Below are 15,165 nucleotides of genomic sequence, written 5' to 3'. Positions count from 1 at the left end.
AACGCACCATATCCCCCTGCCTGGATGGGTGTTTTTGGAGAAGCACAAGCATATAGACTAAAATCCTCTGTTTGGAAACCAGCCCGATTCAAGGAGGGTTCTGATGCACTGCGGTGAATTTTTGGCAATGAGCGGGCCAGCAGCTCAATAGAGGCGAGAATCTACAAAAAAAAAAAAAGAAAAAAAAAGAAAAAAAAAAGAAAAGAAAAAAAAAAAAAAGAAAAAAGAAAAAAAAAAAGAAAGAAAAAAAGAAAAAGAAAAAACAGAAAGAAGAATGAAAATCTGTGTGGTATAAATCTTTAAGAGTCCCATCACACTTTACAAGAAAGCACCTGAAATCTTACATTGTTTTCAGTATTGTCATAAATGCTTGGGAAAATATTTGTAAAGAACTGGTATTTTTTCTTAAGAAGAAACTATCCCTGTAAATTAAATGGGGAGAATAATTCTTAGTCAGCTTTTTTTTATATTTTAGATCATTTGTTAGTCTTGAAACAGTAAATAATAGAAATTTAAAACCAATTTTACACCTTTTTGTTATAGACCACAAGTCTCTGTTGGGAAGAAGATGGAGTATAAATAAGTAAAGCACTATATGACTGTCTCCTAACAGAACTATCACAGCTACTTGCCCTTTAAAGGAACCTAGCAATGGGAAATGTTTTACATACACCTAATGAAAAGCAGAACCCCATGGACCCAGAGTGCTAGTAGCACATGAGAAATGACAGGTGACAACCCAAGAGCAAAGAGAGGAGAACTCGACAAACAGACCCCAATACATAAAATGCAGAAATTCACAATTTTAAGGTACAAAGAAACAGGTTATAATCCTTGAAGGCATACAGCATGATAATGCATGTTCATAATCACAAAATATGTGTTTAAAGGGCTTGGCATAATGTCTGGCCTGTAATAAGCACTCAGTAAAACTTTAGCAGCTATTATTATTACTTTTGTTATTGTCCTGAGATATCAATTTTTTTTTTTCTTTTTTTTTGAGAGGGAGTCTCACTCTTGCTGCCCAGGCTACAGTGCAGTGGCACAATCTCAGCTCACTGCAACCTCCGCCTCCTGGGTTCAAGCGATTCTCCTGCCTCCACCTCCCGAGTAGCTGGGATTACAGGTGCCCACCACCATACCCAGCTACATTTTTGTATTTCTGGTAGAGACAGGGTTTCACCAAGTTGGCCAGGCTGGTCTCAAACTCCTGACCTCAGGTGATCTGCCTGCCTCAGCCTCCCAAAGGGCTGGGATTACAGACACCAGCCATCACACCTGGCTGAAAATTGTTTTCAAAAGTTAAACTTGTATTTTTAAAAAAGTAATCTTTATGATGATTAATATAAGAAAAAGAAGCAGTTGCAAAAAATTTTAAATTCCAAGTATAGCATGCAGATAAGAATTAAAATACTATAGAAATGTATAAAGAGTATAAGGCTCTCAAATCCTGCTCTCCAGGAATAACTACTGTTGGAGTCTATACTTTCTTCTGTATCTTTTTTTTTTTTTTTTTTTTTTTGAGACTGAGTCTCACTCTATTGTCCAGGCTGGAGTGCAGTGGCACAATCTCAGCTCACCACAACCTCTGCCTCCCAGGTTTAAGTGATTCTCCTGTCTCAGCCTCCCGAGTAGCTGGGATCACAGGCATGTGCCACCAAGCCCGGCTAATTTTGTATTTTTAGTAGAGACAGGTTTCACCATGTTGCCCAGGCTGGTCTCGAACTCCTGACCTCAAGTGATCCACCCACCTTGGCCTCCCAAAGTGCTGGGATTACAGGTGTGAGTCACTGCGCCTGGCCTCTTCAGTACCTTTTTTATGTATAAAAATACATCTATGAAAACAGAGCCCACCTGTACAACATTTTTTTTTTTTTTTTTTGAGACAGAATTTCACTCTCGTTGCCCAGGCTGGAGTGCAATGGCACAATCTCGGCTCACCAAAACCTCCACCTTCTGGGTTCAAACGATTTCCCTACCCCAGCCTCCCGAGTAGCTGGGATTACAGGCATGTGCCACCATGCCTGGCTAATTTTGTATTCTTAATAGAGTCAGGGTTTCTCCATGTTGGTCAGGCTGGTCTTGAACTCCCAACCTCAAGTGATCCGCCTGCTTTGGCCTCCCAAAGTGCGGGGATTACAGGTGTGAGCCACCGCGCCTGGCCTCTGTACAACCTTTTAAAGTGGTTGTCAGCCTGGGCACTGGGGCTCATGCCTGTAATCCCAGCACTTTGGGAGGCTGAGGCCAGAGGATCGCTTGAGCCCAGGAGTTCAAGACCAGCCTGGGCAACATAGTCAGAGTCTGTCTCTACAACCACCACCACCACCGCCACCACCACCACCACCACAAGAAATTAGCTGGGTGTGGTAATGGGTACTTGCAGTCCCAGCTACTTAGGAGGCTGAGGTGAGAGGATCGCTTGAGCCCAGGAGTTTGAGGCTGCAGTGGGCTATGATCATATTACTGCACTCCAGCCTGGGCAACAGAACAGGCTCTGCCTATTTAAAAAAAAAAAAAAAAAAAAAAAAAAGAGTATCATACTACATTTTGTTTTCTGTCTTGTTTTCTTTTTCTCTCACCAATATCTATGTCATCAATACAAAACTAAATCTTAATGTCTTTTTCTTATTACAGTAAACATTCTTATATAGATCTGAATACTTATGAAATAGGTTACATAGCACAGATTTTTAGAAGTACTTTGAATTTATGGATTCTACCAAGTTCTTCCAAAATGGTGCCTCCCACCAAACCTTTAAAATTTTAGAAAGAATGCTCTTCTCCTCACTTCCCAACATTGTTCCCAGTGCTGGATATTACCAACCTGAGAGGCAAAATTAAAATATATTTCACTGTTGTGTGTCTTTGCATTTTACTGACTGCCATGGACATCTTTACACCTTTCCCTAAATTCATTCACCATTTGTATTAATTATGTGAATCACCTGTTCATATTCCCTTTGCCCATTTTCTATTGTTTTTTACTTACTGATTTGAAGGAATCCTTTGTATATTATAAACATTTACTTTTTGTTATATATGCTACAATTATTCTCTTCATCTTTCAATGTTATTTTTCTATATAGAAGTTTAAACATTTTTAATGTACTCACATCTGCTAATTTTTTCCTTCTGAATTTTGTCTATTAAGGCTTTCCTACCTCAAAACTATAAAAATGATTTCATATTTTATATTTTTAAAAATATATAGATCTTTAGCCATCTAAAATTTACGTGGCACATAACAATAGGGTGTGAAAAGATATCCTGTAACAAAAATTTTAAAATAACACTTAAAAGGGACAGCCTCCAATAATCTGGAAAGTTCACATACGTACTTCAGTTTTTGAAACCATGTAATTAATGAAATGTTATATTTAGAAGTATGAGCTAAGCATTTTGCCCCTTTTAATATCATTTTAAAAGTAGGCCTAAGGATGTACTTTGCATTATTAATGTCAATCAACCATGCTAAGTAAGAAACCCGAGCACCATGATGTGAAAAGGGAACATGGGAGAGGGTCATGCTGAAGCTGGTCAGCAGCACTGGTCTCTCACCAGGACAGTCTCAACTCAGAGGTTTCCTGACTTAGAGAAACAAATAAAAAAATAAAAACTCTTCCTCAAAGGAACAGTAACTTTGAACCCTGAAAAATGAAACTTATATCTACCCACTGAACCACTTAGCTTTCCCTTTCTTTTCTTAGGCAACACCCTGAGAGACTTGTTAAAAACCATCAATTTTACCTTCTTTCATTCTTTAGAGAAGAATGTTTTTTAGATTTAAAAATAAAGGATGAGTGAATCTCATTCCAGTAACAGTGACTTCTGTCTGAGTTACCCAGCTAGGATTGGGCATTCGAAGGCCTAAGAGTTCATAAATAAACACTCCAGTAATTAGGGTAGCAGGGTTACTATGGGAAACAGCACTTCCCACTTGAAACTGTACTGATTCATGAAGGCATATTTATCCAGTGTTATCAGGAGCTCCCTAAGTATCAGAAAACATTGCATTTATAATACAATATCCACTACAGCTAAACTCTATAAGCTAGTTGAGGTATTTATATATATATATATATATATTTTTTGAGACAGTCTCATTCTATCACCCTGGCTGGAGTGCAGTGGCGTCACCTCAGCTCACTGCAATCTCCACCTCCTGGGTTCTGGTGACTCTCATGCCTCAGCCTCCTGAGTGGCTGGGATTACAGGCTCCTGCCACCATCCCCAGCTAATTTTTGTATTTTTAGTAGAGATGGGGTTTTGCCATGTTGGCCAGGCTGGTCTCGAACTCCTGACCTCAAGTGATCTGCCTGCCTTGGCCTCCCAAAATGTTGGGATTACGGGCATGAGTCACCACGCCTGGCCTTAGTTACAGTTCTTTCTAAGACTTATTAACTTAAGGCTTTATCCAACATGGAAAAAAAAAAAAAAAAAAGCAATGAGTTATCAAGAATTAGGTGAAGGCAGGCTGAGCTGACAACTGTCTTATTGCCTTTTCTTTTTTCTGCACCAGGCAGAAATGCCCCTCAAAAAGACCTAGTATTAAAGGAAAGCTTGAATCTGTTTACCACCAAGAAGAAATAAAGCAGTGGTTCACAAAATGTGGTCTGTGGACCACCAGGGGATCCATGAGGTCAAAACTATTTTTGTAATAACAATAAGATATCATTTGCCTTTTTTACTGCCATTGTTTTACAAGCGTTAAGTAGAGTTTTTATGGATGACATGATGTGAGATATTGCAATGTGAATGCAAAAGCTGAGAATCCAGCTGTCTTCTTTTTGCAAAGGGATTTGCAAAAAAAGTAAAACAATGCAACTCCTCACTAATTTTTTTCTCTTAGATAATAGAACTGTTTTTTCCTAAATATTATTTAAGATATTGGTTTATTATGTTTAATTCATAAATTTTTAAAAACATAGTTTTAATTTGTAATAAGGTAATTAAAACTTACATAAACAAAAGCTCTTTGCGGGGGCGGGGGCGGTCTTCGATAATTTTTAAACATGTAAAAGAATTCAAAGACCGAGAAGTCTGAGAACTGATGGACAAATGCAGAGTCTTTCTGAATATTTTGTATTGGGACCCGAAATTTTTAGATGTACCACTGCTCAACCCTCAGGAAACCATCTTAATATGTTTACTTGTCTAGAGTCTGCACATAGAATCCAAACTCACGAAATACAGACTGTGTGCCCAAAAAAGTGCTCAGAAATCTGTCTATGAATGTTAGTCTGTTCTTTTGGATAGCATGAAGCTTTTTCTTACTTGGGGAAAGAGTGGTCTTTCATCTCTTTTCTTTTTGAGGCACTCTGCCATTAATCTCTTCATGGCTTTTGGACAGTTACTCCGTACCTTACTGAGATCTGGAGATAGGTATCCTCGTCCCACCATAAAAATTATCTGGAGAGAGAAAAAAAAGGGAAATAATTCAACCTTGTAGATACGTTGAAAAATATACTTCATATTCACTGAAAACACAATAAGCTGTACATTTACAGCTTATGATGTATGTACTACACCTCAATAAAAAGTTTTAAAAAACCAATGCTACATCATAGATTGTAGGGAACCCACAAAAGGAGCTGCAAGCTCAAATCTTCATGATTGCTGGGACTGTGGCAAAGGTTCTCTAATTGCTCCCCTGCTTTTGGTCTCTCCTTATCTAGTCCATTTTCCCAATCACAGGGTAACCATCTAAAACAGATCTGACAGTGTCTCTTTTTTACTTTAAAAAAGAAAAAAAATCATTCAGCACATCTTGTTGTTGGATATTGTGGTAAGTCCTTTACATATATGTAGGGAAAACCAAAAAGGCTAACATTTTATCAGTTTTTTTTTGGCATCTGCCATCTTAAGCCCTTTTATTGTGGAAATGCTAATGGACCACTTGGTTATACAAACCAGAGCCTCCCCCAGAGGAGAGAAGGGGAAGCCAGTAGGAGCTAAAATCTGTTTAATGAAATAAAAAGGCTTGTCTTCTCTGGATTCGGAGATTTATAATTTTTTCTAATTTCTTAATTTCCTAATATTTTGCCTCTTTTGAGGGCAGGCAGGGATAGATATTAGGAGTCTTGGGACTCAGGGAGGACAGCCTGAGAGAAGGGCTTTTGGTCTTAGAGGAAATAGGTGCAACAGGTGGAGAGTAGAGGGTAAAGTGGATTGAAAGCCCGTAAGAGATCCCCACTACAGGGCAGAGCTGATGAATTTTAGAAACGGCCAAGCTTGATACATTGTGTTATTTCCTGTTTGGTGTTGTAATGACCCTTGTTTAACTGCCAGGCATTAGTAAAGCTTTGACTGCAATGTGGTCTCTATATAGTAGAGGTTAAAGGATGAACCTTGGAAAGAGATACTGAATTGAGGGGAGTACAGTTTTCTTTCACAATGCCCCCTACTGAAGCTACACCATCAAAACATCATCATTTTAATGGAAGACAGCAGTCTTAGAATCCTGGGAGTAACCTGGAATAATACCTTGGAGCAACAGGTGATAAGCAACAGCCAGGAGAATGTAAAGCACTTTGAATAGGGGTCTTCAAAGTTGAGAGAAAGGATCTGGAGTGCCTATAGTCATATAGTATGGACAGCAATTCAGGTATTCTTACCTGGCTATCAATGGAAAAGATAGCCCCGAAAGGCCAAAAAACTTTGGGACACTTGGATTCTAGATATCATCTAATTTAATACTCAAAAAAGAATTCTACAAGGGTGGTGTTGACCCCGTTTTACAGATAAGGAATCCAAAGCTCAAATAAATTAAGTAACTTGCCTGAGATAATATAGTTAAGTAAGTAACAGAGGATTTGTAGAGAAGACTATCCCAACACGACGCCACTTTTAACTTTTTTATTGCCGCTGCTCCTACTGTGCTTGTAATGCCCTCCCTCACCCCTTCGCCAGCTACCTGAAATCCAGATGAATCAAGGCCTAACTGAAAGGTAACCATGCTTATCATACCTTTCTTTATACACCTTGAAGTAATAATGGTCCTCCTTCCCACCACTAGCTGTGATGATCATTTACTGCCTTGTGTGGTTATTAATCTTTTTGTGGTATGTTTCTTATCTAAGTTCTCCAATGAGACTATAGGTGCTCGGGCAGAGAGACTGTGACTCATACATATGTGTTTTTAAAAAATTCTTAAAGAAGCCAGGCTTGGTGGCTCACGCCTGTAATCCCAGCACTTTGGGAGGCCGAGGAGGGTAGATCATGAGGTCTAGGAGTTCAAGACCAGCCTGGCCAAGATGATGAAACCCTGTCTCTACTAAAAATATAAAAATTAGCTGGGCGTGGCAGCGAGTGCCTGTAGTCCCAGCTACGTGGGAGGCTGAGGCCAGGAACTGCTTGAACCCAAGAGGCAGAGGTTGCAGTGAGCTGAGATTGTGCCACTGCACTCCAGCCTGGGCAACAGAGCGAGACTGTCTCAAAAAAAAAAAAAAAACAACTTAAAAAATATCTATAACACCACTACCACCAGTATTTAACATAACCTTGTGGATACAGGAGGTTTTCAATGTTTAAGTTAACTATTCATTAAGGTGAGTGATAACTTTTTGCTAGTTGATTAGCCATGTCATATGTCCGTAGTCTTTAAATTAGGGTCAAGTATCCCTGGGGTTACAGGAAGGCTTTGCCAAAGGTATATACACGGTGCGTTTTTGTTTTTGTTTTTAAATTTGAGACAGAGTCTTGCTCTATTGCCCAGGCTGGAGTGCAGTGGTATGATTGCAGCTCACTGCAACCTCCCCCTCTTGGGTTCAAGAGATTCTCCTGCCTCAGCCTCCCCAGTAGCTGGATTATAGGTGCACATCACCATGCCCAGCTAATGTTTGTATTTTTTTAGTAGAGATGGGGTTTCACCATGTTGGCCAGGCTAGTCTTGAACTCCAGACCTTACGTGATCCACCTGCCTCAGCCTCCCAAAGTGCTGGGGTTACAGGTGTGAGCCACCACGCCCAGCCAACATGGTCGTTTTAAGGGAATTAATTTCTACAACTATCAACTTACTGGCATCCCCTTTGAAAAAAGTGATTTGCCAGAGAACCACTCAAGTGGAAGCATAACACTTATCTTCCTTTCTCATTTTCCCTGTTAAAACTGCCCTTCTACCACTTTACAAAAGGCACACCTTTTACGCATATGTAACCTAACTATAGTATACATTGTCCCAGGGTGTAAAAACCTCTGGGGCAACAAAGAGATATTTCTTTTTTTTTTTTTTGAGACGGAGTCTTGCTCTGTCACCCAGGCTGGAGTGCAGTGAACGGATCTCAGCTCACTGCAAGCTCCTCCTCTCGGGTTCACGCCATTCTCCTGCCTCAGCCTCCCCAGTAGCTGGGAATACAGGCACCCGCCACTTCGCCCGGTTAGTTTTTTGTATTTTTTAGTAGAGACGGGGTTTCACCGTGTTAGCCAGGATGGTCTCGATCTCCTGACCTCATGATCCGCCCGTCTCGGCCTCCCAAAGTGCTGGGATTACAGGCTTGAGCCACCGCGCCCGGCCGACATTTCTAAATACTGGTGTCGAACTGGGCTCCAACGAATGGGAAACAAGTCTGTTGGTTTTCAACTCTTTACTTTCAAAAATATTAATTGAAATGTCAGCTGAGCTTTTAAAACATTTTTAATGACAAGTTACTAAGTAAATTTTGGTACATTATAGGAATGAGCTCAAATGACTGAGTGATATAGTATGTGGTAAAGAATTAACCCTGCTCAAAGAGAGAGCTAGCCTTTGCTCCTGGCTCCTGGGAGGTAATCACTAAGCCCTTAAAATGTCCTGCCTGATAAGAGTGTCTGTTTATTTGGGGGCCATGGGCCATGCCAGATAGTCTATGCTAACAATGTGATTTATAGAGGGCTCTGGGTCATGTGGCATCAGCTTGACCTCTGCAGGAGCTGGAAACTAAGGTCAGCCCCGCAGGTGATTAATCATATCTATGTGACTGAATCCCAATAAAAACTCTAGACTCCAAGGCTCAGGTGAGCTTCCCTGGTTGGCAACAGTCCATGTGTGTTGTCATACATTGCTACTGGAAGATCTGTCCACAGCTCCATTGGGAGAGGGTGACAGGAAGCTCCAACAAGAACGCTCCTGAATTCTGTCCTATGGGTCTCTTCCCTTGTTAATTTTAATCTGTATTCTTTCATCGTAATAAACTGTAACTGTGAATTTAACAGTTGTCAGTGAGTCTTGAGCAGCTTTCAGTGAGTTTTCAGTGAGTCCTTTTAACAAACCTGAAGCTGGTCTTGGGGACCACTAAACTCTGCATGTGGTTACAACAAAACTCCTGCCTTTGTCATCTTCTTATAATTTAGATAAAATTTCTCAGTATTTACCTCTTTAAAAATGAAATATGGAAAGAATAAATACTAAGTCTTAGTATCTAGTGTCCTAGCAAAAAAGCTGTATTTATCCACAGATACATACATTAATTGAAGGGAAAAGAAAAGCCCCATATCATTAAGATACATATTTCCAATATAATTTTACCTTCTATGTTTCCATATATCAAAACTTACATGCTACTTTCATCAGCTATATATTACTTGCAACAAAGACATAATTCAGAATTTAAAAAATTACTAATCAGAGCTTGAAGTCACAATTTTGTAAAATTCTAAATTTAAACTTATATACATATTTTTATTGCAGAGATGTAACTTAGGTAGTCAATAAAAGGCTTTAAAACATACAAATGTTACATTAGGATGAACTTCTGTGAGAAACAATACAAATAGTTTGAAGAGAAAAAAGGAAACATGTAAAACTTCCAGAAATTAATGAAGAGCTTCAGTATTTTTTAATAGGCATAAAATCAGTATGGTTTTAAGATTCTGATGCATATATTTCAAAAAGAGGGATATATATATATATGTATATATCTCTCTAAGATAGTCTTATTTTAAAATGTTAATAGAATATACTGGAAATTACATTCTTTGCAATTATTTAAACTTAAGATAAAAACTTTTAGATGCCAACTTAAAAAATATACAAGGAGATACATAGTTTTTCAAGAGTCTTTCAGGAGGAATGTGAGAAAAAAAAATCAAAGACAACTCTCATGTTTTTAAACATCCCACAGAATTTAGTTAGTGCAGAGCACAAAGCAGGCAACTTTTAGTATCTGCTGGGGTGGGGTGCAGAGGCTGACTGATGAAGAAACAGAAAGAAGAAAAAAGGGAAAGTTCTTCCTGGATGTTATTCATGGACAGAAGATTCATGTGGCACATACACAACGAAACCAATACTTTGGCTTGAAATTCTGGGACTGATTCTTCATACTTTCAATCCACACTCAGTACTCCTGGTGTCTCGACCCTGTCATTCACTCCATGGTATTACTGGAGCTCATGCCTGCTCATTTTCAGTATCACCCCCAGCACAGCCTCAACAGGACTGCACATGCCATTGAGAGAGCAGAGCCTGTGTTTTCTTTTATTCATTTTGAATCTTTCTATATTCCACAGTGCTTTGTATATAGTTGGTATTGAAAACATTTTCTATTAAAATAATTTGCCTGTTGATAAGAGACTAGTACTTAGTTCCTGTTTCTTCAGATCTTGTGCTTAGAACCTAGCCACCATGCTGTGAGGAAGACCAATGAAGAGGTCCTCGAAGACCTGCAAAGAGGTCCGCAAGGAAAGGCTCATGTGGAGAATAACTGAGCTTCTGGCTTCTAGCTAGCACCAACTTGCCAGATATGTGAATGAGCCACTTTCGAGTAGATCCTTTTAACACCCAGTATACCTACTCTAGTCAATACGGTGTGAAACTGGTAAGAATCTTTCTCACTGAGAACAGCCCAACCTACAGATTCATATTTTAAGCTACTACATTCTGGGTGGTTTGTTATGCAGCAATTATAACTGGAATACACTTGAAATAACGGATATATGCTATCTATTCTTCGAAGAAGACACAGCACTTCTGCTCCAAGAAAAGAAAGCCATAAAGGTATAGTCAATATTCCTAGCTTAAGTGAGCACATTATTAATCCCAACTTACAAGAGAAAATGCACTGAAGGAGGGAAGAACAGGGTGATTAGAGAGAAGAATGTTGGAATGATAAAGAAGAGTTGGGGGATGACAAAGTGATCTCCCAGACTTTTAGTACTAGGGTGAATAAAGGTAAAAAGGCATACTACTTTGCAAAGAGCTAAGATACCTATTTTAGAAAAGAATCTGATTTTTGAAGCTGGAAGAAATTCTTTAGCCGAATTCCCTTATTTTGGGGGTAACTGAAAAAAGAAAAAAGGCCAGGTGCAGTGGCTCACACCTGTAATCCCAGCACTCTGGGAGGCCAACGCGGGCGGATCATCAGGTCGGGAGTTCGAGACCAGCCTGACCAGCATGGTGAAACCTCCGTCTCTACCAAAAATACAAAAAAATTAGTTGGGCATAGTGGTGCACGCCTGCAATCCCAGCTACTCGGGAGGATGAGACAGAAGAATCGCTGAACCCAGGAGGCAGAGGTTGCAGTGAGCTGAGATCAGGCCACTGCATTCCAGCCTGGGCAACAGAGCGAGACTCCGTCTTGGGAAAAAAAAAAAAAGAAAGAAAAAAGAAAAAAGGAAAAAAAAGATACCCAGAGAGGTAGGTAGACCAGTCTACCTACCTGAGTCCAAGACCTGCCATTACATCACACTGCTTTACCAGCTGTGCTCTGAATTTACAGGCAAAATCTGCCACCTCAGACTATGGGCATGAGAGTCTAGGGGAATGGTATTCACATTGCATAGTAAAGAATATTCCTGGATTCTTAAACAGAAGTCTAATCTGAGAGCCATGGAGATCCAAGTATTACAGACAGCAAAAGAAAAATCAAAGGATGAATGGAACAATACCTAGGGCAACTTCATTGAGGATGGCCAGAGTTAACTCTTCAAAATGTGGAGTTTCATAGAAAGTACTATTTGATGAAAGTAGACTAGAGGGTAATGAAGCAGAATGGGGGTAGTTGTAAGAGGATATCACTCTTTTACCTCCTTCTTCTCCATTAAATACTTAACTTGGTTTCAGACTAGTAAATTCCAGAAGGTTCTAACTATACTATTAGAAAGAATTAACTAGTAAAGGCCTTACCCTTCTGTTGGTCACACATTCCTCTCATGGAGAGTAAGCCCTTGCCACATCATTTATTATACTCCCATGGAGGACAAAGCACCTAAAATGCCAAGAAGTGGATGAGTGCAGAACTCTGGGATGCTTTTATCCGTATTTTGGAGATAATACTTGTTTCTATATTACAATTTTATTACTGTATTAAGATAAACGTATTCACTGACAAATAAATTTCATCCAGATCTTAGGTTCATAAATTTTTATTAATTTGTAGTCTATACGATAAATCAACTGAAACTAAACTAAAAATCCATAATTCCTCCAGAAAAATATTATGTACAGGAAAAGTGAACATGGTGCAGGATGTTATGCTGTATGATCGAATTAATAAGACTATAAAAGGCAGAGGACATAAAGCTTGTAAATTAGAGACCATTTAGCTACCCCGACTGCCACTGTCAAATCAACCATTTCAGTGATATAGATCTATCACAAGTACAGTAAGAACAATGTTTCAGTTATGTTCTTTAGCTGAAATTTCAGTCCATCCTGAATCTAAGTTTCATGCAGGCTTAAAACATCAGATCCAAAGTCATGTTGTTTCACACTCAAAACTAAGACTCAACATTCTAAAGCTATGAAGTAGTTAGAAAGGCCAACACTAACCAAAATTTAGTTTTATAATGAACTGGGTAGAAATGTAGCCATTTTTAAAAACCATCAAACACAGTCAAGACCACTGTTGTGTAAAGGGCATATGGTGATTCAATAAGTACACACACAAAGTACATGGTAACTTAAGAGATTATTTCTCCGATATCACAGTGAAGTGAGAAAGCTACTCAGAGTTAGCACCAAAAAGAGAGAGTTGAGCTCTTGACAAAACAGACCAAATCACTTAAATGAAGCAGTAATATTTATATACAAGAACTACCATCTCATTAGGTTGGGAAGTTATGATGAAATACCTAAAAAGATTGCGCTCTTTTTTAAAAAATTATTTAGACTGGTGATTCTCAACTTTGGTCTGTATTGGAATCACCTGGGAAAGAGAAAAAAATGCAGGTGATTGGCTCCTCCCCATTTAATTAGAATCTGCACCAGTATCCCCATCTTTAAACAAAATTCCCAGGTGGTTCTGAGGCAAAGGATAAATATTCTTTAATTAGAGTTTATGTGGTCAACTAGTGTTTTTAATATATTAACAGGGTAACTGTTGTAATCTCTCTACACACACATTCACAAACCTTTTAAAATGTAGTTATTCAAGGTAATTTTAGTAAAGACAATTCACTTTTCTTGGCCAATTTTAAAAGTCTAAGCGAGCTTACTGAGGCAGAGAGAGAAAAGGCTAAGAGCTCCATGAGGCTATGTTAGTACCTTTTGGAAGGTAAGGGACAGGGAACAGGAGCTGAGGAAGGAAAGAAGTAAAAAATTACCCTCCTACTAGAATTCTCATTATAGAAAAATCAAAGCGTGATTTCTTCCATTTACCTAGTTTTAAAAATTAAAGATTTCAAGAAACCTTAATAATTCTAAAAGAATTTAATATAAAGAAGCTCATAGCTGACTGCCTGTTCTGACAGCACAACTGTGATACAGTGAACAGTATAATGCCCAGATGCTACAGTAGCAGAGCTCATTCTTCTAACTGTGCTATGGTCAAGAAATATCCATTGTTGTATCTGTAGTTTCTAGTCAGAAAATCAGGAATTTTATTCCATTGTAACATTTATGACTGATATTCTAAGGAAAGGACTTACGTGTTGCTATTACTGCCAAAAGTATACAAACGATTTCTAAAACTGGTAACAAAAATCAAGAGTTCTATCCTTCATGCTTACCCAGAAGTTAACACTTATTTTCTACAACTACCTGGAGCCTTGTATACAGATGGTAAAATAAACACCAAGAGGTGGTAAATATTTACCTGGTCCCTGTTATTGATATTTGAATAAGGTAACTGTCCAGTCATCAATTCATACAGAACAATCCCAAATGCATATACATCTGACTGAAAGCTGTATGGATTTTTATCTTGCATTCTGATGACTTCTGGTGCCTGTTAGAACATACAAAGAAAAATATTCTAGTTAATTCTTCACTTCAACAAAGACTGAAAAACAAGCTATTATAATTCCTAGGGTAATGCTTTTACCGTTAAAACATCTGTCTAATATGTAATCAATTCTCTTAATAGTCAAAGAAATAAAACTAAGATGAAGAAAAAAACCTCTGCTCTATAAACTCAGAAAGAGACAGTATTAGCAGAGATTTTGTTATTGTATTACTAAGATTTTATAATTCAATAATTATTTAGGCAATCTCTTTCTGCACAAAATACCATCACTGCCATTTGAATTCTTCCCATGATTTACCCTATTAGAATCAGTTCCCACTTCCCATTCCTGATTCAGCAAATAAATACTAGACTTGTGGTTATAAGATGCTTAGGAGCAGCACAACTACTGTAGTAACTGTCCTAGAATTTAAGTTTCCCCATTGGTACAAACAACTTTTCTCATCTGAGGACACCTTAGAAAATAATGGTAGAATTTCAAGACTGATAAACTCAAATCCCCTTTCAAACTATGGAATCAGCATATGGTATAAACATGCCATGGATGCTTTATTAACAAAAGCAAGACAGCGGGTAGATTTAGTAAAAGATGGTATAAAGAATCTTTTGGCTGCTGCTTCTTGGGCAATGAAACAATCCTATTTGCTACATTTTTACACATTTCAGTCATTGTATTGCACAATTAGGTTTCTTATTTACATGAAATACAATAAACAGTTGGTTAAATATGAGCTTAAAAGAGTTATTCTTTCACCTTGTCTTCTGTATTGTTTCATTTGGAAGGAATCGAAATGGCAGTATATTAATGAAAAGTTTATGACAATGTCAATTTGACAGCAAAAGTGGTACTAACTCTGCAAAAATGGCTGAAAGACCTGGGACAAAATTCCTGGTTATTGGTCTGGGTAAGGCAGGCATCTCACAAGGAGAGGCAATAATGGCACTCAGCAACCGCTGCAAATGAGAATGACCCGTGGAGCCTTAAACCCCTCAACGTCCAGACTACACT

At 38.5% G+C, this 15,165-nt stretch overlaps 1 protein-coding gene across 7 annotated transcripts in view; it reads right to left on the bottom strand.

The window, feature by feature from the left end:
• Nucleotides 1-15,165, bottom strand: part of LOC105471274 (B-Raf proto-oncogene, serine/threonine kinase) — a 202,015-nt gene that overhangs the window by 15,176 nt on the left and 171,674 nt on the right. For 5 of the 7 annotated variants that reach the window (XM_071094363.1, XM_011723649.2, XM_011723645.2 and 2 more), the window contains 3 exons: nt 14,007-14,138; nt 5,275-5,409; nt 8-161 (listed from right to left, as the gene is read on the bottom strand). In XM_071094363.1, coding sequence (XP_070950464.1) covers nt 8-161; nt 5,275-5,409; nt 14,007-14,138 — 421 coding nt within the window. Of the gene's footprint in view, nt 1-7; nt 162-5,274; nt 5,410-12,097; nt 12,180-14,006; nt 14,139-15,165 lie in introns of those variants that run through there. The other 2 variants (XM_071094361.1, XM_011723648.2) reach the window with 2 other exon arrangements.

Source organism: Macaca nemestrina, chromosome 4, assembly GCF_043159975.1.
Source record: "Macaca nemestrina isolate mMacNem1 chromosome 4, mMacNem.hap1, whole genome shotgun sequence".
NCBI lineage: Eukaryota > Metazoa > Chordata > Mammalia > Primates > Cercopithecidae > Macaca > Macaca nemestrina.
The sequence above is the reverse complement of the archived record's forward strand: the minus strand, read 5'-3'. Positions and strand labels throughout refer to the sequence as shown.